Here is a 27,274-nt window from a genome sequence, read left to right on the forward strand (position 1 = left end):
TTATCTCAACATATGCATCAAATAAAAAACCTGTGAAAATTTGGACTCAATTGGTCTTCCCAGTTGCGAGGGAATAATGGAAGAAAAACACCTTTGTCACAAGTAGAGTAGAGACCTCAGCTGAGGTGTAAAGTTCAATTCAAATATTATTTCAGTGAGTGAGTTACTTCTTTCTCAAAAGCTACGTTCATCACAATGTTTTATACCCTCGTCAGCTCTCCATTGCTCGTTACCAAGTAAGTTTTTATGCTAATAATTATTTTGAGTAATTACCAAAATGCCTTCAAAGAAACCAGAGAGAGATCAATCGCTGTGCGGAATGAGCTTCACGTACAAATTATAAATACCAGCTCTTACATCCTGCAAGAAACTCCTATACTTCCGCGCCTTAGAGCAAACTTTTGATTTTGGCGCCCTTTAATGACCATTTTGATTGATTTAGTAAATTTGCATTTTTACATCTTGTATGCATGGAATACAAGTTTCACCAAAACGACGAGGTGATAGGCAGATAAAATGTGATGGTATCTTTTGTTTCGTTATCTTTTCATTAAACTATCATTGGCCGTATCATAATGCAAGACTTGTTATCTTACTGTTCTTTATCGTTAAAACATTGAGTGTACAAAAATTACAACTTCCCCCGTCGCGTAATAATAATAATGATAATATCGAAGTCTTATATAGCGCACGTATCTACCAAACAAGGTACTCAAGGCGCTGAGTTTATACAGTGATTGCAGTGATGGATTCTGAGACCCAATTATTCAGCACCTAATAAGGGTTTACAAGGTTTGAATGGTGCATTCAGCAGCCACAGCCAGGAACACCGGGGCAAACCCTTCTCTTTTCGATTAAGTGCACTGGGTTATTTTACATGTGTTACACAACACATGGGACCAACGGCTTTACGTCCCATCCGAAGGACGAAGCAATGGTAAAGTAACTGTCACGGCTGGGGACCGCCCTTTTTAAAAAGAGTTGTCCCGTATATACTGAGGTACACTTCGTCACATGCCAACATGGGACAAAATGCAGTCAATGGAATATCGACGTCAATATTTTTGTTCGTCGGCTCGGCGCAGAAATATATAAGTCTTTTCTGCTCTGAGCCGATTGTGTTTTTCTACAGTAACTATCAGAGAATAAATATTGGCGTCTTTATAACTTTTTGGTTTGTGCAATTCATTATCATGATAAGCCAAAGTAGGATAAGCATGGACTCGAAAAGAGAGATAGGCTGTTGCACAGCTTGGCGTTTATATCCCTTTAAGGAAGTTTACTGAGTTTGATGGGTCATCCAAACACCAATGAACTTAGGTGTTTATAAGTCCTTTCTACGCTCTGAGCCGACTGTGTCTTTCAAGGTCTTGCAAGTCTTTTTTTTTCTGAGTTGATAATAAATGTTTCTCCCGACCTGGATTCAGTAGGCCTATATGGGTTTCGATACCACGGGCTGTACCTTTAATAAATTCAAGTTCCTCTTTGCAATTGGGTATAATGTCGACCTTGACCTAGCCTTTTGCCAAGGCCCTTCGTGACTTGCACAGCTTCGTAGAGCTGCAATCCAAAGCGATTGGAAGGGGAGACCACTCTCGCAAGTAGTGCACTCGGTGCGTGGTCTCCCCTTCCAGCCGCTTAGGATAGCGGCTCTGTGAAGCTGTCCAAGCAACGAAGGCCTTGAGAAAAGTCTAATATCCTTCAGTGTCAAACCATGGGCATACAAACTTATTATAACAACTCTCTTCAAGCAACTTACGTGGCTCAGCTGATGATTTGAAGCATTGTACTTCCTCATAGCCATGTTGATTGAGTGGGTGTGTGCATGGAGATAGCTCCGTGGTGTGTGTGTGTCACAGCATGGTGGTTGTAAATAAACCACCGTGGTCGCGCAGGCACAGATAAAAGGTCTTTCAACTTCAAAAATATTCAGGCTTTCATGTTCTATGAACCGTGGGATCGTGCAGGTCATAGAACTGTAGGTAAAGATTACAACACCATTTTCATGCAAGCTCTAATGCATGGCTCTCATGAAAATATCTGGTTGAATATCCATACTGTTTGCACTGACTCAAAAGTGTTTCAGTTTCACAAGGATCCAATGGCTGCCGATTCGGAAAACAACAACTTGCTGAAGGTAAGTCAACCTTTCTTTTAGAATCTTGGGAGTGTCTGTGGGGTTTCTTCCCTTGCCTCACCTCTTGGATCCCCGGTCGATTCCTGGACTGGTCCTAAGGCAACTAGGCCTAACAAATTTATTTATTCAAAAATTGTCTATTTGTCGTTGGCCGAGTTGATTTCAGACCGAGCAGACTTGCATCGAGTTGACTGCGGACCCAGCTGTAAAGGTTCATGGTTAATAATCACAAATAAAAATACTATTATGGCAGAAGTGGCAAGCAACTGCCCAGTAAAGTGGTGGCAACGTGTTTGAAAGAAGACTGTCAGAGCATATACAGTGTATAGACCTTTATCATGCCGTTTCCATCTTGGTCAAGTTCCCTGTATCGAATAACAATAATGAATGCTAATAATCATTTTGCAAATAGGAACCAGACTATTATTTCTTCCAGCCTCGGTCTGGTTACATTGAAATCAATGGGAAAAAAATCAAGATGGCTGCACAATGATTAAGGTCTATAGGCTTGGGCCAAAATGTACGATTATCTTCAGTCGCATTTTGGGCGGGGTGTGGGTCTCCAATTCTGTATTATTTTTATTCCATAAGCAACCAAGAACATATAAAAACTGCAGGTTCGAAGTAAAGTTCTTGTGACTGATATTGTATACCTCACCCGGTTACACATGCACTAATACAACAAATCTGCAATAGGCCTACATGAAGTACATGTAGGCCGACATTATGTTTATCATATTTAAAGTTTGTCCGGAAAGAGTTCAAGGCGGCAGCGCCGTTAACAAAAGGGAACTTGATTTCAATATAAGGATTGTCAGATTCTAAATGTAGAAAACCGCCTCTCTCTGTAAACTGGAGAACTTGGCTGTTGCCAGCCTAGCATTTATTATGGGTGCGTTCGATTAGCTTCCCTGGGTCGACCCCGCGGTCGCTCTGACAAGAGCTAATCGAAGGATCACGTGACGTCATGCACCTGGGGCCAGCCCCAAGTGACCCACTCCACAAGCAGGGCACTTGGGGGCTGACCCGGGTGAGCCCCTGGAATGACGTCAAGGCTATTCGAAAGTACTGGGGTAGATCGGGATCGACCCAGGGAAGCTAACCGAACGCACCAAACGGGAGTTTGCCGAGTTCCTTTGACGGAATCGATCATCTGAGCAGACTTGGGTGTAATCCCTGGCTATAATATAGCAGTGAAATTGTCGCAATGCCTTCTGACTGGCACCCGAACAGTTAACAAAAAAGGAAGACATCAGGGCTAGGTAGCTCCGGAGGTCGTTGGTTTAAGTCCCGCTCATCAAGTCATTTGTTCTTCGTTCAACTTAAAGTTGATTTAAAAATTATATATAAAATCCTTAAAGGCAGTGGACACTTTTTCTAATTTTCAAAGACCAGTCTTTTCACTTGGTGTATCTAAACATATGCATAAAATAACAAACCTTTGAAAATTTGAGCTCAATTGGTCATCGAAGTTTGGAGAAAATGGTGAAAGAAAAAACACCCTTGTTGGACGAATTTGTGTGCTTTCAGATATAAATAAAAGACTTCTAGCTAGAAGTCTTTTAATATTTTAGTGAGAAATTACCTCTGTCTCAAAAACTACGTTACTTCAGAGGGAGTCGTTTCCCATAATGTTTTATAATATCAACAGCTCTCCAATGCTATGTTACCAAGTCAGTTTTGAGGAATTACCGAACGTGTATCCCTTCCCTTAAAGAATAACAATGTTTTACTTTCATAGAGCAAGGATGGCGGTATCAAGGGAATCAGTACAAAGAACCTGGTTGTTATAACGCCCTGTGTTGTGGCAGTTTTATTCGCTGCTTGGAATCCCCTGATGTGGCTGCTTCAACAGTTTCTACTCGTCAGTGGCAACTTCTGGACCAGCTTGTACGCAATCATCTACAACTTGTTTGGCGGCAACGAATTCATGATGGCATCGATAGGTATTTTGATGTTTAAACTATTAAATAGTAGTGGGTTTTTCTGCAAGGTATGTGCACTATGTTTGAATTACGTGACCTACTCCTGTAATGGTTTACAGGGTGCTATCCATAGGTATGACATGGTATGACACACTTGTGTTTGCACTGCCTCACTTGTTGAGGGTTTACATCACGTCCGTATACCTGTTCATAACGTGAGCAATTATTGTCAAAACATCTTTCGGAGGTATCTATAACCCCTTGGCTGAGTACGAGCAGCGTTTGAGCAGGGCTCAATTTATAACGAGTACGTTTCCTAGCATGTACCGTAACTGCTTGCCGGTGTCGGATGCAATTGTGTCCGCTAAGCAATACTGTCCGCTCCGGACACTTTTGCATATGCAATCGTGTCCGGGGCTGCATGCCAAACCGTCCGACATAATGTGCGTAAGCGAGCGTGCATGTGCTGAAGGATAGGTATGCACATTGTGCAGCATGAATGTCCCGCGAATTTAAAAAAAAAAATTGACATAATATTTTTAAACATGACCCGGGGGTCCTGGACATGTAAAATTTCCACGAGTTATGCACCTTGCTTTTCGTGTGTATTCACGTGTCTTTTGTACGCATTGCGCACTGCAAAATGACGGACACATACGGATTTACAGAGCCTAAAAAGGCATTTACTTTCAACCTCACCGTTTTTATTAAAAAAGAATGAAAGAAAACAGTTTTTTTTTTAAAGATCTATGATCTACTCTGCTCATGGAGTTTATATTTGTGTAAATGCACAGGGACATTTCTGACGTCATCATTGGTTTATTGGTTGCTTGTTTCCTGTATAACATTCGTTGACGCAACTGGGAGGCCATACTGGATTCGGAAATACAAGATACAACAGGACAGACACATACCCGTAAGTGCAGTGTTATATCACAATTTTGACAAGGTGTGCTCGACTATACACTAAAAAAATTTGTGTAATAGGCCAATAGGATATTCTGAGGTATTGTATAATCACTTATAAGTAAACACAATTAAGTCAAGAAATATATATAGCTCTATGGTTCAAACGAATCAAGCAAACATTTCGAAAGCACAGATATAGAGCGTCCCTTAAACAACAGACGATCAATGTAGATCAGCTAAACACATGATGAAGGCTTCGCCTGCATGGAGTCACTAACAATTCCTTCACAAATATTTTGAGTCTGAGGAAAATGTATTTACGTTTATCGTTCACTAATAAACACTCTTATCTAACATTCTCCAGAAGACGATCGGAGCAAACTGATCGAAACGTCGAGTCGTTAACAACCGGTTCTATTCAGAACCAACACAACTCCAAAGAGATATTCACATGGTGCTACCGCAAGCCTCTCTTATACTTGCACCATGCAAAGTTTCAAATCCTATACACTCTTATCCTTTTACCAGGTAGATCCAGTTATTCTGAGACGCGCCTGCTATGGTACACTATACAACATGACTGTAGTCGGGGTACCATACAGCCTAGTGTTGGGATGGCTGTTACAACTACGTGGATGTAGTACATCGCTAACGTTACCCGCTTTCCATTGGGTGTGTCTAGAGATGTTGGCATCGCTAGCTGCTCAAGAGGTTGGGTTCTACTATTCGCATCGGTAAGATGATAAGAATTTGGGAGATTTGAGGGGCTGGAAGGGGAAATAGAAATCATGCTTCATTTTTTTTCATTCAGTTGATACGGAGCATCGGATGATGGCCCTCCAAATACGTTGGTCCTCCATTGTCGCAGCTCCTCCAGTCTCAGGCCACAGTCCTGGCACAACGTGTTCACATAGGTGGTTTGTGGTCTACCTCGGGAACAGTGACCTTGAGTAGGGGCCCAAAGCACAAGCTTGCTCACTGCCAGCTCATCATGTCTGAGACAGTGACCCGGTAATCGCAGCCTTCTTGTCATAATCTCGGTGCCATCTCACGGTAGTCCTCCGTAGAGCTCCAGGTTTGTGGCATGCCTCTCCCGATGAATCTTGTTTATACAACGAAGGTTTGCTTTCGAGGCAGTCCAATGGAACACTGATTGGTTTCTGTGGCAGTTGTTCTCGGCAAAAGAGACGGCGTCCAGGAAGCAACGAACTTTTCTCACGTTCGCGTTAATTTGCACACGTTGAGAGCATCTCTTCCTCTTTCTTGTCACTCAACTGCAGGAGGAAAGCCTTTTCTCAGTTTTTCCATTTCTCAATTTTCTCCATTCTCCGTATCTCTCTATCCTGCAATATCTTGCTAAGCAGTGCACCTTCATGTAGGCTACTATGTTCATCTCTCTATCTTCTGTTTTGTCGCCCTCTTTATCTTGTTCGGTTTCTTTAAGAGCATGTCTTTCTCCATCAAATGTGAGGCAAGTCAGGATTTGAAATTTGAAAAATTCACAGTGAACTATGAAAGTAAAATCGATTCAACAATATAACGTAGAAAACTAGAAAACTAAACTTGTCCTAAGGTTCCGGTTTCTGCATAATAAAATTTACAGAACTGTGCTCACCTCCGATCACAAACTTATGTAAACGCTTGTGTTGGATGTGCGATGATAATTGCCAGATGGTGTACATCTACATGCAATGCGGAGCCTTTTTACAAAAGGTTAGAAGCGAGAACGGTCAAATATCAAAAGAGAGTATGCAATTTTAATAAGTCAAATCCGCACATGTTTATTTTGTTATATTGTTTTAGGAGTTTTATTAACACATTATCTACAATATCAGAGTTAAAATTAGATGATATCATGTTTTCAGTTTACTGCACCACGGATGGTTTTACAAGAACGTCCATAAACGGCACCACGAGTACACGTCCCCGTTTGCAGTGTCCAACTTTGACGTCCATCCCTTCGAGCACGTGGTTGGTAACCTGACTCCAATGGTCGCTGGGCCACTCATTGTGGGATCCCACATCATGACGCTGTGGGTGTGGTTTGCACTGGGGATGTTTTCTAGCCTTCTAGCTCATAGTGGTTATCATCTACCGTTCATGCCGTCCAATGAAGCGCATGATTTTCACCATCTCAAGTAAGTTGATATACATGTTAATCAATAGTTTGCTTTTTATAAAGTCACAAAACCTCCCGATCACTCAAAATATTAATGACAATTAATTTAAAGATAATGATGGTATGTAGCTTCCCATTTAAACTCGCTGATGAGGTGCTGAATTTTGAGAAATGAGTTAAACAATTTCACGAAAATTAATTTAGCACTACAATATTTACGCGACTCTCTTGAAACATTATGTTCTGTGACGTTCACCTTTTTCTAAAAAACTTGACGACTAATGAAGCTGCTGTCGATTTCACAAAGAGTTAGGACTCGTCTTATCTCGAGTTAGGACGAGTAGGATTAATCTTAAGGTCTGCATGCTACAGTGCAGGGTTGGGACTCGTCCTAAGTCCTAAGATTAGTCTTAGATTTTGTGAAATCGACGGCTGCTGGAACTTCTACAGGTAAATATACATCTTCAGTCGCATTGATTACGGATTTAAGTCATGGTCAAAAGACTTGATCTGCAAAAGGTACCAAACCCTCCATGAAGTACTGCAGCTGGTGATAATGTTAAACATTATGAGAAACGTTTCCCTTATAAGGAACGGGGGTTTAGAGAAAGGGATTCAAAACCATTTCAATCTGAGAAACGTTTCCTGCATGAATTGTTTCTCATATGTTGTGTATTCCAAATAGTATGGATTATTTTTCCTGCATGGACATAACCACTCCCGATCCGCGGCGATTAACAACGCTACCATCTCTTGAAATGAAATTGTCTAAATGGTTTAATGTAGGGCCTATATCTACATTAATATATATGTTAAAACAATCGAAAGGCAAAGGTATACTTTGTCTTTAATAAATAAACATTTACATTTGTACTATACCTTAACTATATTTGAAGTATGTGTGTTAGCACTGTATACTCAATACTTTCCCGAAACTGCTCTAGAATTGCTAGGGTCGTGTTTTCGAATCCCACCCAAGCACTATGCCTGTGATATTTTTTCACAAGACCCGGGAAAGTACCGAGTATACAGTAAAACTTTTATATTCGTTTTCCCCTATGCAAATTTTAACATCTCTTATAAGAAATTACCCATTACTTACTTGACCAGTTTTCAAAAACCTGTAAGTTGAAATATTACCATTGCCGATATGTGTTAGAGGGTGTCCCTAAAATGTTCCTACTAACACACTCTCCTCATCTTCTAAATAAGTAACCCCTCCCCCCAATCCTTTGAAGGATTCCCGAGATTCCCCCCAAACCCCAATACACAATATAGGGGTGGCCTAGCTATTTGCATATATGCAACATATCGAGCCCAGAACTGTACAGATTTGATAATTGTCTATATGTTTCATAATCATAATCAATGCGTTGTTATCAACACTAACTTGTTTTATCATATACCCGTTCGTTTGCGAGAAATGCCCATCATTATGTCGAATACACAAGCAAGAATATATAATACAGTTACTATAATTACAATCAAATGTATATACATCGCATTGCGGTTATATGTTTGCAAATGTCGATCCAAAAGAAACTGTATAAGTAAACAAAAAACGGATATCACTTTGCTATCATTACGTTTGCAGTTTCCAAATGGGTGTAATTTTTAGAAAAACCTAAAACCAGCCAAACGTTTTTCAACATGTGAATGGACATGCAGGCTTTATACTGATGTCAAATGATAAAGGCCTACGTTTTAGTGTGTTTATTGTCATGTGTTGAATTTTAATACACACTTGTGATTATTTTGGTTAACTACTTTAGGCAGTTTAGTTCGTTAAAGACACTGGACATTATTGGTAATTGTCAAAGACAAGTCTTCTCACTTGGTGTATCTCAACAATATGCAAAAAATTCCAACCTGTGAATATTTGAGCTCACTTGGTCGTCGAATTTGTGAGATAATAATGAAAGAAAGAAACACCCTTGTCACACGAAGTTGTGTGCTTTCAGTTGCTTGATTTCGAGACCTCAAAATTCTAAATTTGAGGTCCCGAAATGAAATTGGTGAAAAATTACTTCTTTCTCAAAAACTACGTTACTTCAGAGGGAGCCGTTTCTAACAATGTTTTATACTACCAACCTCTCCCCATTACTCGTTACCAGGGAAGGTTTTATGCTAATTTTGAGTAATTACTAATAGTGTCCACTGCCTTTAAATAATTAAGGCAGTTTAGTTCGTTAAAAGTGACATTGCGAAGAATCGTGATTGAAACCAAATAGCAAATGTAAATTTATCACAGTAAGCTAAAACAAAGTTTTCTGGCATTTTAGGCCTAACTATCAAAGAACAAGCCAAACATTTAACTACAACATTCGATCATTCTTCCCACACAAGGTTTGTCAACAATTTCGGAGCATTGGGGATTCTAGACCGCCTCCACGGGACTGACACTCTGTTTCGACAGTCTCAACAGTTTAAAAACCACGGCGTCTTTACATCGTTCGCGCCAAAACGTGAAATGACGAAAACACCAGGTGGCAAGTAAATGGACATGACAACTGAACGAAGAATAGTTGAAATGACATTGCCACAATTCAAGGAGAGATATACGATTTTTATACTAAGTAAGAATAGTTGAACTTTCACAAAACTAAAGGTTACTTTTGTCAAAAGAGTTGGCAACTATTAAAGGTCGAATTTATAAGCGTTAATTTTTCTACTGTATACAATTTGATTGTGGTGTGCATGTCCGCATTGTTTTGACCAAAGATTACAGAGTGCTGAAGAGTCAGGAACTCTGTGTGGCTGAAATGTGTGCACTGCTAGGCGCCATTTCAATAAGCAACTCTTTTGATGGAACAATAGATCAGTGCAGACAAAAACCATTGCTATTAAAGATGTATAATATTTTATGTACATTGAATATAATTCTCGTTAATGGATTTAAACCAGTGATCCTCTATTATAATATTTTGAACCATTACTTCGCAAGCAATGTGGTATTCCACGCATTTTAAATACCTGTACAAATCTAGTAAATATATTTGTTGCAGTCTAAGAGGTAGAAATAAAACCTAAGTGATGTTGCAATCAAGTTATTTTACTATCTTTACAAATTTAAAAAATAGATTAAGAATTCAATTAGATGTTTAACTGGATATTAAGAAACAAACCTACTTATATTATATAATATACTATAGATTACGTACTTTAATGTATCTTATACTGTACAATTGCACTTAAAGAGGGCCTGTATTAAAGATAAAAACCAGTTTGCGATGCAATTATTTCAAAAGGATAAGGTCATTATGAAAGTAGAGAAGTTGCAAGTCTATATTCACTCTCATGCTAAACAGGGCCCAATTTCATAGAGCTGCTAAGCACACAAATTTGCTTAGCATGAAATTTCTTCCTCGATAAAAACAGGATTACCAACCAAATTTCAACGTGATTTTAAGGATAAGCAAACTATTGCTAAATACCGGTAACAAGCAATATGCAGCAAATGAAAAATTTGTAGGTACGGCTGTTTTTATTAGGGAATAAATTTCACGCTAAGCAAATATGTGTGCTAAGCAGCTCCATGAAATTGGGACTAGGTGTAAAATGCCGTCGTATCTGGTGCAATTTCAGTGCATATTTTATAAACATTCAATGACGTCGGGTACATTTTTGTGTAGGGCATTTTCAGTTCAATCAAAAATGCGTCGGATTTGACCATGTCACAGACAGATGCACACAATCCTCTGTGGAATGTATACACAGACCCAGTTGTTGTTTATATCAATGCATTGAATTCAAATTTTGCTGTGGGAGAGAGTATACAAATTTAAATGACAGCAATTTACACTATAGGTAAACGTAAGGTTTGAGATTTTTATCTTTGTTCCAAAATGTCATCAGAACCTTATCTTTTGAAAAATGAGTGCCCACAAAACTGAATTTGACATTGGAGCACCTCTATATCATATAGAATATTGTGAAATACACATTTGTATTTGTTGTCAACAAGCATGTTTAATTCAAGCCTTTATGTAATATTTATAACTGTGCAATGCCTATAAAGAATCCTTTATGTTTTCAATGTAAATAGCTCCGTAAGGTGATGTTAAGAAACCTTCTTTAACATCACCAGCTAAATGCTAAAACAGCAAAGAATGGTTGTACATCCTTGAGAATATGAGACTTTGGAACGCTAGGTGGCAGCAGACTTACCAGGTAAATTGTCATTGTTTACGTAGTTCTGAGCATGCGCACATTACTAAGAGCAATGGATTTTACCTGGTAAGTCTGCTGCTACCAAGTGTCCCAAAAGTCCCCTATTAGGCGAACTGCATATAATGGATTGCACATGACGTCATAGACCGCCATCTTTGATGTAAAACAATGGGAAAGTGCACGCGTTACGCAATACTCTCAACCAATGAAAGACGTTCACGCGTGCACGTTTCATCAAAGATGGCGGCCATTGCAAGGTGTCTATTGTGATTTAGCCAAAGAAGATTACATATTTTGCGAAACTATTTACAAGCTTTCGTTTTTCATAGCACATAAAGCTTCCTGGGGAAAACTCTGTTGCAGGTTTTGCTTACCAGAACAATGTGTGATGGACGTGTGATGTACTTAGAGGTACAAAAGTGCTTCGTCATCAGCCTCGGTAATTACCATCGGTGCAACATTGCCGCTATGTGGACGATTCTGTTAAACAAATAACAGCAGAGATATCAAGCCTGTCCAATTATACCCTTTATTACTTTTAACCATGTAAAATTTGCACCGGGGATTTAGGGTGTTGTTTTTGGTTTTAGATATCAAAGAAATCGAGTAATAATGACGATGACTAGAGCAAGCTAGTCGAAACGTTGAGACCAATTTCAGAACTGACTCCGCGGCAGTACAGTTAATTACGATCCTATAAGCCAAAGTAGTAGTCCAGTCTAATTTCTATACCATCCGCCCTGGTAATAGTTAAAAAGCAGGACAGTTCTTTTCAGAACTAAGAAGTCTCCCGAACCTCCGATTATCTACTCCACGGCAGTAGAATAAAGCAAGACAGTTCCCTAAGAACAACTCTACCTGGCAAGTAGATACACACATGGTGTTACCGCAAACCAAATATACATAATCACATTAGTATTTGATGTTGAACAAAACATTGAGACGTTAATACCCTTAAGTATTTTTTACAAATGTTAAACTTGCATTCGGTGATAAAGAATAATTGTTTTTGTTTTCACCCATTCAACAATTTTTTGTTAACCACTGTATATTGGCTTTACCCGAGTATAAACATGGGGTTATAGGATTGGAAGTTCCTCTAGCTACCGGGCAATCTCGGTGATCTAGTCTTAAAGGAACACGTTGCCTTGGATCGGACGAGTTGGTCTATAAAAAGCGTTTGAAACCGTTTGTTATGAAATGCATATGGTTATTTAGAAAGATGTTTGAAAAGTAGAATTAATGATCCACACAAGTATCACTCAAAATTGCGCGTTTTTTTCTTTTACGTCGCGAACTAACACGGTCGGCCATTTTTTTTTATGGGAGTCAAAAATTTGACTCCCATAAATGGCCGACCGTGTTAGTTGACGAGGTAAAAAGAAAACCACGCAATTTCGAGACATATTTGTGTAGATCATTGTATTCTACTTTTACAACATCTTTCTACCCATATGCATTTTATAACAAACGGTTATAAAGAACACTTTTCAAAGACCAACTCGACCGATCCAAGGCAACGTGTTCCTTTAAGACATTGTCTCTAGAATGGCAAAGGTCGTAGTTCGAATCCCACCCAAGTAAAATAGAGGGGTTTTTCTCAGAAACCGGGAAAGTACTGATTGTACATTGCTTAACACATATTTTGTCCATTGGTAAAAACGAAAACAAACCTTTGTATTAGCTTGAATTTAAATGGTTTGGTGCTCCACTGGTATATCTTCTTGTAGAACCACCCCAAATAGTCATTACATTGTGTTACCGCAAAACCTTTCCGTATCGTGTTTCCACCATGCAAAGTTTCAAATCCTACTTATTTTTTAAGCTTAATCAGAGTCAAAACTTCGGGTTCTTGGTTACCAATATCGAATATTTTATGGTGTGGGGATGTTCCAGTCGGGCGTGAGTTGTATTAAATGTTGATGTAGGTAATTCATATCTAGGTTCTGTTTTGTAAACATATATTTTTGTAACTTCCTTTCTCAAGAATTATTAAATATTACAACTTTTGTTTTGAAATATCATTTACAAGGGGTGTATGGTTACTCTGTGTTGACTATATAATAATTTACACTATTGATTCATATAAAACGTGTACCTTGTGTTTGTGTGTTGGGGTGACTACAAACAGGGATGTTCCACTACCTGGTCTGCTGGATAATCCTATGGAATGAATTAATAGATGAGATACTTAAGACGGGATGAACGACATTGGTAAGATTGAACATACAATGTGCACAGATTTGCACATATCGAAAAGTTGATTGGAAAACAAATATTTTGCTTGAAAAATACTAGGATCTAGCTCACTTCTTATGTTTGAAGACGGTGGAAACATAATGGGTTTTAATTTCTTCATTATTTTGTTGCGACTCCGATAACCACGAACAGCTTTCAAAAACTTTTACAGGTTTGTAATTTCATACAGTATACAAGTTGGGTCATAAATGTTTTTTGTTTTTTTTACTGCCCTTTGAAAATAACAAACGTTCACTGCAAGCTTTTAAGACACGGTACAGGAATTTTTAATCCGGTAGTCGTCCTTTAAGTCTAAACAGTAAATATGATTCATCTGTAGAGGGCGTTGTAGTTTAAGACGATACACTATTTGCCCCATTGACCTTTTCGCAAATACCATTGCGCAAGCGCAGACTGTTGAATGAGGTGCATTGTGGTGTATATATGGATCAAATTTGATCACCAGCTAGACCACAATGCACCTTTTTCCAAGCTTTACGCACGCGCCCCAGTATTTGCCCTAAGGTCTATGGCCAACAACAGCCACAATCGCTGAGTTAGACCCTTTACGTGTACATTAATTGATACCTGAGCTGAGAGATGTTGTGTCTGTAGTTTCTCGGTGCAGATTGCGTCTACTAGTGTTGGGTGTGTTCTGTGTATCAGTTGACTTCTTGGATGAATACACAAACGTCATAGAGTTTTCCTATAGTGACGTTGGAATAATAAAACAAGTTACTACCAAATTGCTTATAAGTGAAATTCCTATAAAGTTAGCTCTGTGTTGAGATGGGTTTACTTATCTCCATGAAACAGTGCATTTTTAAATCTTACCATTGTGTTTCTCTCATTGTTGAGTTTACGCTTCTCTCTCTTGCGCTTCAACGCTGCTTTGACCTTAAAATATCAGAAAAAAACAAGAATTAAGATGGCCCAATTTCAAACATAGATTCATTCTACTGATTTTATTACAAAGCCAGGCAAAGATGTAGACTATAGGTTAAATTCTAGGTTGTTTTAAAACATTTATGTTCTTGATAAAGGAACATAAGCGGAAAACCATACAATCATATACATCCAGATAAGATGACATAATATTTTGTGTATGATACTACACAACATCAATGTTCTGTTTTCAAAGAAATCCTATACGCCAACTATTAAAAAAAAGAAGAGAGGTTTGCGGTAAAAAAAAAATTGTGGAAATCTCTTTTTGAGTATGGTTGGTTCTAAAAAAAAAACTAAACAAAAACGAACCAGTGGCATGCTGAACTATTACTGGATGCTGCGTATTTGGCTCAACAACAACAGCAACAACGCAAAAAACAACTGCAGCAACTATGTTTATGAGGATTTAGTAAACCTATTTACATGTATACCGTACCTCCGAATTGAAGACGCAATGAATCAGAAATATGAAGAGCCCTTGGAACGAGTTAAAGATGGTGAAGAGATACTGGAACACGATGGTGGCGCTGTTTACAGCCAGTAGTCCAAAGACCCAAGTTAGGCCCAGGATTGGGAGTAACACAACGGCACCCTTGATACCGGCTCTAAATGGACAAGTAAAGACAGAAATAATTCAGTATTTTTAATAAGTTAACGAGTACAGGACTATAGGTCTACTTGAAGACAACAATGTCACTTTTACAGTCGGTATTCTAGCTTACACAACGAATGAAGAAATAATTTGTCAAGATCTTGCAGCACGGTTTAAAAGTTACATCAGAAACAATTTACCGCCCTAGCTCGTCGCAAAAAGCTGTCAAATGTATAATAATTACCGGAAATCTATCAATGGCTTCTGATTTTGTAAAGAACTGAACACCCTTTGGTAATTGTCAAGTCTTCTCATTTGTTGTATCTCAACATACGCACATAATAACAAACCTGTGAAAATTTAAACTAAATTAGTCGTCGAAGTTGCGAGTGAAAAATAACTTCTTTATCGAAAACTATACGTTTCTTCAGAGGTAGCCGTTTTCTCACAATGTTTTATACTTTCAACAGCTCCCCATTGCTGGTTACCAAGTACTTAGATTTAACATATATTATAGCGTTGCGGTACCCGCTGCCAAAACATAGGATTCGAACTGCCTCTAGCTGCCGGGCAACCTCGGTAGTCTAGTTGGTAAGACACTGCTCTAGAAATGCAAGGGTCGTGGGTTTGAATCCCACCCGAGTAACATGCCTGTGATATTTTTTCACAGGACTCGGGAAAGTACTGAGTATACAGTGCTAACACACATCGGTGTATGGGTAAAAACCAAAATTAATAAGTACTTAGTTGTTATGCTAATAACTATTGTTAGTAATTACCAATAGTGTCCACTGCCTTTGAACCCAGTATGTTGTAAGGCTGAGAGTTGTTAGGCCTATATACGCCTCTCTCAATATTTATGCATGACGTTATAATTCGTACCCAAAATGAGGCTATGGGCGCACGCTCCCCATCAACACTTGCAGTGGCTGCGCCCATCACCTCGTTTTGGATTGGCATTGTGACATACCTCATGCAATAATATTAAGAAAGCCGTATAGTGTGCTTTTAAACCTCTGTGTTAATTCCAGTGTGTTGTATACTATGCCTGTGTGTATGTCTAAGTGTGTCGTTGAGTCTGGTATGTTTTTAGGCCTCGTGTGTGTTTTTAGGCATACAGCGTGTTTTAGGCATTTTGTCTTAGCTTTTATGTGTGTGCAAACGCCTGTGTTGTGCAGGTGTGTTAGTAACACAAAACACTTCTTATTTGAGATATAAAAATCAACTTACTTGATGTGGTCATAGTGTTTTTCCTTGTTCAAGTGGGCTGATTTGATGATAATACGCACAACCAACAGCAACACAATCATGTTGATCTGAAACACGTGAAAAGGTTGCAAATCAGCAAATGGTACATGTGGTAGACGAGGAAAGTCCTTGTAATGATAGTGTAAGTTTTACTTTACTTTTTATTATTATTTAAACGAACACGTTGCCTTGGATCGGTCGAGTTGGTCTTTTGAAACCAATTGTTATAAATATAGGGTTAGAAAGATATTTTAAAAGTAGAATACAATGATCCACACAAATTTGCCTCGAACTTACACGGTCGGCCATTTATGGGAGTCAAAAGACTCCAATAAATGGCCGACCTTGTTTGTCGACGAGGTAACCACGCAATTTCGAGTGATACTTGTGTGGATCATTATATTCTACTTTTAAAATATCTCTCTAATCATATGCATTTTATAACAAGCGGTTACAAAAGCTTTTCAAAGACCAACTCGACCGATCCAAGACAACGTGTTCTTTTAATAGATGCAACTTACTGCTATGACAACCAGAGCTGGGGCCACAAAAGCCCAGATTAATCCAGAGGAGATGTCCAACCAACAACTGATATAAGAAAAATAGATATAAGACAATTAACAACTAACTTCATCCTCGTCTAGAGAGTGTTGTGTGTTCAACCATCATAGGACGTGTAGCCCAATATCTCTGCCTTCGATACATTACACCACTTCTTATTGTTTCCCCAGATCTTCTTTGACTCTCTGTAATGACTTTGTAGGAACATTTATAGGGCTTTTGTTACTAATTCTTCACAGCTATTAAGAGTATATTAGCAATAAACTTGGATTTGGGATGTGGGGTGAATTACTGGCCTTACCAGCTGGTACCCGTCCCATGGCTGCATAATGGCATTATACCCGCCACACCGCGATTACTGGCCTTACCTGGTCCCCGCCCTACGTAGTTACTGGCTTTATACCTGGTACCCATCCCGTAGCCACGTTTACTGACCTTACCCGATCCCGCGGTTACTGGCCTTACCTGGTACCCGTCCCATAGCCCTCATTACTGGCTCCAAATGACACAAGCGTTATGATGCCAGGAATGCCCCATCCAATCAGTAGGTAGGGATACATCTTAATGTTCTCACTACCATAGACTTTGACCACCTTCATGTAGAGATGCACGCCCTCTACCATCATCCAACCGAAGACGGAAAGGTAGGAGAAATGCAGTGACAAAGCTACAACCTTGCACACAATCTACAACACAATATGAAAATCATTACATTAAATGGGAGGCGATACATATTGGTAACTCTTATATAAATCCCCTATAAAAGTCATAGTCACGCAATGTATTAGAAGAATTTTTTTTTCGAGTATACAAAAGTTTGATGACATTAAAATTTGTATTTGGGTTAAAGGAACATTACAGAACTGATTTTTGCTGACAAAACAGTTGCTGGCAGTGTAAGCACTTTATGTAATTCACCATGTACATAAACTGACAAACCTGTAGAAGTTTGAGATCGATCGGCCATCTGGGTCGCGAGAGAATAGTGAAAAACCGATAACTAATTTTGCTTTGCATCGATGCCAAAATAAAAAATGAATAAAACGCTCACTGAGCGATAAACTCCAAACGCGAAATTAGACTATTTGTTTCTCATCAAACATGACATTTCAGACAGAAATATTTCAAGGGATGTTTTCAACTATCATTATGATGATGATAATTGAAAACATCCCTCGAAATATTTCTGTCTGAATTGTCATATTTTATAAGAAATAAATAATCTAATTAGACCGTGTAAGTTTTATGTAAATCTGTGATCTTCACGATTTTTGTTTCTTACCAATTCTGTAACGTTCGTTTAAACAAAGACAAATTGACTAGAGCTAGCTGGACCTGAACCTTCGACATCCATGGTTTATTACTTGAGATATTGAATAACCCCCACCCCCCCCCCCATTCCCCAACCATTTTACCGAAAGTGAGTTCCATCAATTAGCAAAACATCCCATGTGTTGTTAGCTTATGTGGCTTACAAATAAAATCCATATTTTCAATATTTTCAATCATTGAACTTTCCTGTTCATTGAGGGCTTCAATACATTTGAACAGCAATCAGACAATGGTTGGACCTGAGGAACTTGAAAGAACATGAATGTTTGTTATTGCGAATAACTAGGGATACAAAATAAAAAAAATTACAGTTCGAGTTGAAAAGAAGTTATCATTTTGAAGAAATAACTGTGGTTCATGATTTACGTTGAATGCAAACATAGGAAACAAAACAAGCAATTTAAAGGCGGTGGACACTATTGGTAATGAGCTCAACTTTTCAAAGGTTTGTTATTTTATGCATATGTTGAGATACACAAAGTCAGAAGACTAGTCTTTGACAAGTACCAATAGTGTCCAGTGTCTTTAAAACACGGAGGGCGACTGTATTCACATAGTTGTATCATAATCTCCATCTAGGCTGCCATAGGTTCAGTTGGAATATAATAACCCAAACTTTATTTGAAAATAATTTATAAGACTTAGAACAAACAAAACTTACTCTGTTTTCAGTTCTGTCTATCCCAGCAATGAACAGAATCTGAGCTAACAGGATGGCTATGGATAAGTTGGTGTGGATGAAGATGCGGTCAGACCTCAACATGGACCTGAACAAGAAGAAGACAAAACTTTAGCAAATTCTCAGTTTTGAAATCTTTGTGAATAGACTTGAACAAATAGGATTTAAGGTTTTACCACGCATCACAAAACACGTGTTAAAGAGTACATAAATAAATGGTCAGACGGGTAAAAAAATAAAATAAGCTGAACTGCTGGAACAGAAAACATTAGGCAATAAACTACAGTGCGTATCGATGACTCAACATCCGAGTTTTGGTTTTGGAGATCGACCGGATGCATGTAAACTGACATGGCCCCTATAATTACTTAGCAATATTGTTAACTTACCCCAAATAACAGAAGACCGTTAACGTTAGAACCAGCATGATCATTGATGTACTGCATCCAATGTATGTGATCCATGTAAGCGCCAGGGAATCAGCACTTGAAATCTTCAACAAAGGTGAATTATTAATGATGTTAAACTACTCGACCTTTACCGAGTACTTCAAGATTTCAACAACTGGTTCAAAATCACAATTGCTGAACATTTAGTATTGAACAAAAAATTATGTGAGATAATGTGCTGCTGAAGAAAAACAAATTCGCACTTATTGTGAAAGAGAATGGGCTCACACTCTTTGTAATTATCTGATAAATTTTGGGATGATTCTATTGTAAATACAAGTTTACAGAAAAAAAAAATCCAAATTGTTTTGAATTCCTTCACATACGCAAATATTTTAATACTCATAGTGAGGTGGCTTAGTGTAATAAATCAAGGCTACCGTTACACGGCGGACAAAAGCACCATTCTCGGCACAGGGATTCCTAATGGTCTATTAAATAATATTAGCCGAGAAGCCCTCCGCAATTTTTATTGTTTTTATGTAAATCACAACATTTCAAAATGGCTGCCAAAACTATCACAAAATTATGCCGTCATCATGTATTATATTGTCCGATTTAGAATTGTTCCATATTCACAACATCAAATTCATAAAAGCTGGATTTTAAGCAAGCTTTTAAAGTCCAACTTGGAAAGCCAACTTTAAAAAGTAACAAATTTGCATGAAACTAATTTCATTGTTGCGTACCTCATATGACTTCACCTGCATTAGAACAGCAAAGTTTGTAGAATGGTTGCATGAGCATTGGGTAAACGACTTGGCTGACTTAGCTGGTACTACACCACAACCCCGCGGTGACCATTGGGTGCTGTCAATTACAATCAAGCTCACAGTATTAACATTGAATGTAAACATTTGTTATTCAGCCAACTTAAAGGAAAGTTTGTTGTTTTGTTGGCTGTTTTGTTTCTTAAAGGGAAGGTACACGTTTGGTAATTACTTAAAACAAATATTAACTTAAAACTGACTTGGTAATGAGTATTGGAGAGCTCTTGATAGTATAAAATATTGTGTGAAAACGACTCCCTCTGAAGTAACGTAGTTTTTGAGAAAGAGGTATTTTCTCACTAAAATAATAAAAGACTTCTCGCTAGAAGTCTTTTATTACTGCTAAAGCACACAAATTTGTCCAACAAGGGTGTTTTTTCTTTCATCATTTTCTCACAACTTCGATGACCGATTGAGCCCAAATTTTCACAGGCTTGTTATGTTATGCTTATTTTGGAATACACCTAGTGAGAAGACTGGTCTTAAACAATTTCCAAATGTGTACCCTCCCTTTAATTCTCATGTTTACAATAAACATACATACAAATTTCATAAATATACCTTAATGCACATAACGCCATTTGCTACTGGTATAAACTTTATAATCAGTGAGCTTTTCGATGAAAATATTTATCTGGAGGATGGGGACTGGTGTGAACTTTGAATTACTAAGTTTTCAGATGTTTTATGTTTGAAAAAAAAAAAAATAAACTTGCACTTTAAAAAAAAAAAAAAAAAAAAAAAAAAAAAAAAAAGTTTTCAGATGGAAATATGTACTGGGGGATTGGTACTGGTATGAACTTTATAATGAGAGGTTTCAGATTTAAAACAATAATAATTACTCTTTTAAATAAATAAATTTCAGATTTGCCTTTTACTGAACTAGGATTATTAACACATGACATTGTCCTAATTTATTTCATACGTTTGTTTAGTATCGGGGTCTTCCTAATATTCTTTTATTTTAAAGATCTTAAACAATAAGAAATATACGTACGTTGGATTGGTTTCTTCTGCGTCCCAAAACACACAGACTGCCTCCCTCGTAGTGTTGACTGTTACTGAGTTATTTTGGAGCGAACCATTCACCACTTCCTTAGATGCACAAATATAATCAAAACTAACATGAAATCTTTGTGTTTTTTTTTCTTTCTCCATTACATCATGACGTTATTTGACAGTAAAGAGTGCTTTGTTGAGCACTACCAATCCTAGTACACAGAACCTACGGCTTATTGTCCCATCCGAAGGACAACGCTGGTGAAGTATCTTGCTCAAGGATACAAATGCTACAGGACAACCCACACTCCGCTAACCGGAAACACCAGCTCTGATTCGCTTTGGTGGATCGTGTAATACTCATCGATGTGGTACTGAAATTATGTATCTTGTTTAAGGATTTTTTTTCAAACAGAAAAGGCTTGGGATTATATTTAACAAAAATATGAGCCAGCATGGACAGATTATAGTTCAAAGTACGACAAAGGTGCAGAATCGTGGATAGATTGTGCACGCCGAAGATGAATACGCTTATGTATACAAATCTATAATTGTATTTTCAGGCTTAAAGGGAAGGTACACGTTTGGTAATTACTCAAAACAATTAACTTAAAAACTGACCTGGTATTAACGAGTATTGGAGAGCAATGATAGTATAAAACATTGTGAGAAACGGCTCCCTCTGAAATAGCATAGATTTTGAGAAAGAGGTAATTTCTCACTAAAATAATAAAATACTTCTAGCCAGAAGTATTTTATTCCTATCTGAAAGCACACAAATTCGTTCAACAAGTGTGTTTTTTCTTTCATCATTTTCTCACAACTTTGAAGACCAATTAAGCTCAAATTTTCACAGGTTTGTTATTTTATGCATATGTTGGGATACACCAAGTGAGAAGACTGGGCTTTGACAATTACCAAAACGTGTACCTTCCTTTAAACGATTACAAAAACAGGGTTTCATTCATTGGTGTCTTTTGATGTATTTTTCTTTAAGATTGTCTTTGACTTTTTATCTTACAAAATGTGTTTGTATTTCATGCACTATTGCTTATAAAAGGTCACTGCACCACAATTACCCCAAAGGCATGATTATTGTTTGCATCAAGAACATATTCTCTGCATTTGCTTTAGGGTAAATTATTGAACTGGACCAAATTTCATAGAGCTGCTTAGCGTGAAATTTCTTCATTGATAAAAATAAGGTTACCTACCAAATTTCCACGTGATTTTCAGAATAAGCAATAACAGCTGAATACAAGTAACATTTAGCAATATGCAACAAATGGAATATTGGTTTATCTTGGTTTTATCAAGGGAGAAATTTCATGCTAAGCAAATTGTTGTGCTTAGCAGCTCTATTAAATTGGGCCCTGGACATGAGTTGCTCTTACCATGTTATGACTTAAGCTGAATATAACTGGGACTGACTTCCGAATATCATCTTCATATATCGAGAAGGTTAAGAATGCGCTGTTCAATTGAATCCAAGACTTGTTGTGTGTTTCTTCCTCACTAGAAATTAAAAAACAAATATTATATTATTGGTCCTTGAAGAGTCATTTGATAGTTTTTATTAGAAAAACACTCCAAACAACTCATCAAATTTCATCAAATAAATTGATTCAAATAAATTCAGGATGATGCCAACATTCCACTTCACGAGGCAGGGCATCTAGCTAGATATAAAAATGGATTAAAACGGTGTTCAAAGGAGGCCAAGGGACACCCAGTCCTAAGCAGCTAAGGAAGTAGTAAGTAAATTGATTCTGCGTTTAAAAACACTTATGAAAAAAAGTTGATTGTGTGCAAAATAGGTCTACGGTATTTTGAAGCTTTGTGCTTTTTGTGTAAAATTGTGCTTTTATTAGATGTTAAAATCGTTGCGGGGGGGTACCCGCTGCTAGAATATAGGATTCGAACTGCCTCTAGCAACCGGGCTCGGTAGTCTAGTTGGTAAGACACTGCTCTAGAATTGCAAAGGTCGTGGGTTCGAATCCCAACCGAGTAAATATGCGTGTGATTTTGTTCACAGAACTCGAGAAACGCACTGAGTTTACAGTGCCATTACATACATCGATACAAGAGTAAAACCAAAGTTAGCAAGACTTGTGCTTCACTGTAAAAAATATATTAGTTAAAACAACACTAATTAGTCATATGAGACATGATTTTGATGTAAGTTAGCCAAAATCATGTTTCATATCACTAATTAGTTTTGTTTTGACTAATAATTGTAATAGTGTTGTAAAAAGAAAAAAGAAAAAAAGGAAAAAACACGAAATTACAAACAGTTTGTTGTGCGCAAAGTAGACCCTACGTTATTTTAAAGTTACTCAAACTTCAAACTTACTCCAGATGGTATAAGTCGATGGAATCAGACGGTTGCATTGCTCTTTCTTTCCTCATGATGACCAACTTGACTTCCCCTACTGTTGAAAGCCAGACACGAAGCAATTCAGCAGTTATTCAAAATATCAATGTTTTAAGAAAATTTGTCAAGCAGTTGTAGTTTACATGGAGGTCGATGACAAAACAGTAAACGACTGAAATGTTCCACATAGGAATTTTGTGTACAAAGTATATGGGAGGATGTTAATTACAGGAGAAAAGGCAAGGAACGAAAGATGTTTGCAAAGACATGAGTTTTTTTAACAATGTTGAGAAAGAAAACACGTGTTCAAATATATTTTAGTAAGCTTGGCAAAAACATTTGTAAGTTTTCTTTTTGACGGATGTTATTTATTGTGTATTTATGATCGAATAAACTTAGATAAATCATAGGATAATAGTTTTTGTTTCTTAACTAAATTTTCATTACCAGGTCCAAGTTAGCTCAAGAAACCATGCAAGGCTTACTCATGACCCAATACTTTTAAGTAACTTCGGTTCCCTGCTTCCCAACTTAGTGTGTGGAAGAAACAAATTGTACAGTTTAGGTCCCGCTAAATTCAATAAATTCCTGACTTGCGCGGTCTTTTTCTGTGAAGCTGTTCCAAACAAAATATGTTATATTCTCACTCAATGGTCTAGCGTTGTAGATGCTCGAAAATCTAGAAGCTGTGAGTTTATGTCCCCTTTATAACCCTATATGTCTCTGAGAGACTAACTATTTATTGATTTACACTTAAGACCACTCCTCATATTACAAACACGCTGAAAATCCACAACATTAACAGCAAAGAAAATATATTTAAAAAAATACATTATACAATGTTAACCTTGAACCAATATTTTGAAAGAGTCCCATTTTTGTGTGGAAATTAACAGTGGAATCATTCGTGATGGACATGTATTTATCCAAAGTATAATACATTTTATGGATATGGAAACGACACAAAAGAAGGATCAGATTAAGAGCACTCCAAGATTTGTTTGTACTACCAAAAAGGATAGCCTCATTGTCTAAGCGAATGTTAATATTAAGAGTACTCCATATCCAATCCCCAAATTGGGTCCAAAACATAGTTGAAAACTTGCATCTACAAAATAAATGAACCAGCGTCTCACTCTATAATGGACAGAATGTACAAAGATCGTTATCCCTTTTACCGATTTTGGCTAAGAATGAATTTAAAGACACTGGACACTATTGGTAACTGTCAAAGACCAGTCTTTTCACTTGGTGTATCTCAACTCATGCATAAAATAACGAACCAGTCAACATTTGAGCTCAATTGGTCGTCGAAGTTGGGAGATAATAACGAACGAAAAAACACCCTTGTCACACGAAGTTGTGTGCGTTCAGATGGTTGATTTCGAGACCTCAAATTCTAAATCTGAGGTCTCGAAATCAAATTCGTGGAAAATTACTTCTTTCTCGAAAACTAAATTATGTCACTTCAGAGGGAGCCGTTTCTCACAATGTTTTATACTATCAACCTCCCCCCATTACTCGTCACCAAGTAAGGTTTTATGCTAATAATTATTTTGAGTAATTACCAATAGTGTCCACTGCCTTTAACCCCAAGTATTGACCCCCTGAGTGACTAACTTACCTGCATCAGGATCTTCCTTTGATAGATCGAACTCCAGTGTCTCTTCATATGACGTGGTATGTTCACCCGTCTCATTGGGGTTTATACCCACCTTATGGGTATAAGTATACCCATCTAAGGTACTTAGGGATGAAGCATGGCACAGATTGGCACCTGGTGGCATTAAATTAAAATAGGTTAAAGGCAGTGGACACTACTGGTAATAACTCAAAATAATTATCATCATAAAACCTTCCTTGATTACGAGTAATGGGGAGAGGTTGATAGTATAAAACATTGTGAGAAACAGCTCCCTTTGAAGTGACGTAGTTTTCGAGAAAGAAGTAATTTCCCACGAATTTGATTTCGAGACCTCAAGTTTAGAACTTGAGGTCTCGATTTCATTATTATCTCGCAAATTCGACTACCGATTGAGCTCAAATTTTCACAGGTTTGTTATTTTATGCATCTGTTGAGATACACCAATTGTACAGACTAGTCTTTGACAATTACCAATAGTGTCCACTGTCTTTAAATATTGAACGGTAAACAGTCACTCATGAAACTAATGCCTCCACCCAAAAAAAGAAGTTATTAAAACACTGTAAGCTAAGATAGACAAACAAATTACAATGACATTAGCCGTTATCCAAAACAATTTACCATTGATTTAAATCCTTTAAAAAATAATTGTACTCTTAAGTTGTAATATACTTACTGCAAGATGTAATTTTGACTTGTGTACATGTTTGAGGAAGCAATGTTCCTGCAAGGAGTTTCAAGGCGTCTTCAGTATCAGCCAAGATGTCCATTTCCTCTTTAATTGACTGAAGAAAATAATTGTTAGAAAATGTTGATGGTAAAATAATGTCCACAGATGATTACGAAAATGTTGTGTTTAAGTTGTTTCAGAAACAAAACAGCGCACCTTAAAGACGCTGTTCACTATTGGTACCTGTCAAAGACCAGTCTTATCACTTGGTGTATCTCAACATATGCATAAAAACAACAAACCTGTGAAAATTTGAACAGAATCGGTCATCGAAGTTGCGAGATAATAATGATAGAAAAAACACCCTTGTCACACGCAGTTGTGTGATTTCAGATGCTTGATCTTCGAGACCTCAATATCTAAACTTGAGGTCTGGAAATCAAATTCGAGGAAAATTACTTCTTTCTTGAAAACTACGTCACTTCAGAGGGAGCTGTTTCTCACAATGTTTTATACTATCAACCTCTCCCTATGACTCGTCACCAAGAAAGGTCTTATGCTAATGATTATTTTGAGTAACTACCAATAGTGTCCACTGCCTTTAACGGCAAAGTATACCTTTGGTTGTTTTACTCCTAGGTAAATGCTAATCTAAACAAACACTAACCTGTGAAAATGTTTTACTTTTTTGAAATTTTGCCGAAAATCCGGAGCCGTTGTGTCCAATGCACGCAGAAAGAATAATCCGTCATTGGAAAACATAATCTGAGAAACGTTTCTGACAGTAGCGTTTCTCAGTTTCAAATTAGGGGGGGGGGATAAAAACTGATCTTATTTTTCCATAACCTCAATAAGTCGAAGTGAAATGCTTCCCAAAATGCTTTATTCAATCGATTGTTTTTCATTGTCGTTGATTCTAAGAGTGATTACCAAACGTTTACATTCCCCGTAAGATATAACTTTATAACGATGAACTAAAACATACCAATTTCTGATCCTGATCAGTCAGTTTCACAAACACACCAAGAGTAAGCTGCAAACAAAAGACAACATCATCTCATTGTTGATTTTTGATATAGTGGGGATATATTATTGTTACAAAAATGACCCACTCTTGCTTCAGTCCAATGTTTTGTCTTTCGCATCGTAAATAATTATTAGTGAGAACAGACTGGTTACTATTGGGCGGGATACAGAGGAGCACATTGTTTTCCAGTTGGGGTAGGGGGAAGAAGCCATATTTTTTACTTGTTGAAGGGCACTACATCTGAATTTGTGTGACGGGCACGTGCCCAAACCCATTACAAACAGTGAGGAATAACTTATAATTGTTGACGAACCCATGTTTGGTCACGAAATGTTTTTAACTCATGATGTTTAATTTGAGTGCATGTAATCACAATAAGCAGCTAGTTTACGGGGTCTTCATATGCTATCTTTCCAACTTCTGACAGAATTTCCAGTAGGAAAGAATAATCCAGAAGAACCAATACTGTACTTTGATTATGT

The 27,274-nt window shown here is 37.6% G+C and overlaps 2 protein-coding genes across 2 annotated transcripts in view; one reads left to right on the forward strand and one right to left on the reverse strand.

Moving 5' to 3' along the window:
• The first annotated feature begins 1,539 nt into the window (after positions 1-1,539).
• Positions 1,540-9,612, forward strand: LOC117304642 (fatty acid hydroxylase domain-containing protein 2-like). The gene is made up of 6 exons (XM_033789200.1): positions 1,540-2,137; positions 3,879-4,083; positions 4,857-4,978; positions 5,500-5,705; positions 6,837-7,109; positions 9,437-9,612. Exons 1-6 carry the CDS (start codon positions 1,940-1,942, stop codon positions 9,585-9,587), a joined length of 1,155 nt encoding a protein of 384 aa, XP_033645091.1. The 5' UTR covers positions 1,540-1,939; the 3' UTR covers positions 9,588-9,612.
• A 23-nt stretch (positions 9,613-9,635) lies between these two features.
• LOC117304641 overlaps positions 9,636-27,274 on the reverse strand; it is a 45,072-nt gene continuing 27,433 nt past the window's right edge. The window contains exons 13-29 of the mRNA XM_033789199.1: positions 26,751-26,798; positions 25,772-25,880; positions 25,075-25,227; positions 23,430-23,508; positions 22,471-22,591; positions 21,075-21,172; positions 19,997-20,117; positions 19,248-19,351; positions 18,841-18,946; positions 17,313-17,533; positions 16,808-16,874; positions 16,269-16,354; positions 14,883-15,051; positions 14,333-14,395; positions 14,087-14,204; positions 13,359-13,423; positions 9,636-11,740 (exon numbers count right to left, since the gene is read on the reverse strand). Of these exons, the coding sequence (XP_033645090.1) occupies positions 11,666-11,740; positions 13,359-13,423; positions 14,087-14,204; positions 14,333-14,395; positions 14,883-15,051; positions 16,269-16,354; positions 16,808-16,874; positions 17,313-17,533; positions 18,841-18,946; positions 19,248-19,351; positions 19,997-20,117; positions 21,075-21,172; positions 22,471-22,591; positions 23,430-23,508; positions 25,075-25,227; positions 25,772-25,880; positions 26,751-26,798 (1,803 nt within the window). The 3' untranslated portion in view covers positions 9,636-11,665. The remainder of the gene's footprint in view (positions 11,741-13,358; positions 13,424-14,086; positions 14,205-14,332; positions 14,396-14,882; positions 15,052-16,268; positions 16,355-16,807; positions 16,875-17,312; positions 17,534-18,840; positions 18,947-19,247; positions 19,352-19,996; positions 20,118-21,074; positions 21,173-22,470; positions 22,592-23,429; positions 23,509-25,074; positions 25,228-25,771; positions 25,881-26,750; positions 26,799-27,274) is intronic.

The sequence above is a fragment of the Asterias rubens genome, chromosome 21 (genome assembly GCF_902459465.1).
Source record: "Asterias rubens chromosome 21, eAstRub1.3, whole genome shotgun sequence".
NCBI classification, from domain to species: Eukaryota; Metazoa; Echinodermata; class Asteroidea; order Forcipulatida; family Asteriidae; genus Asterias; species Asterias rubens.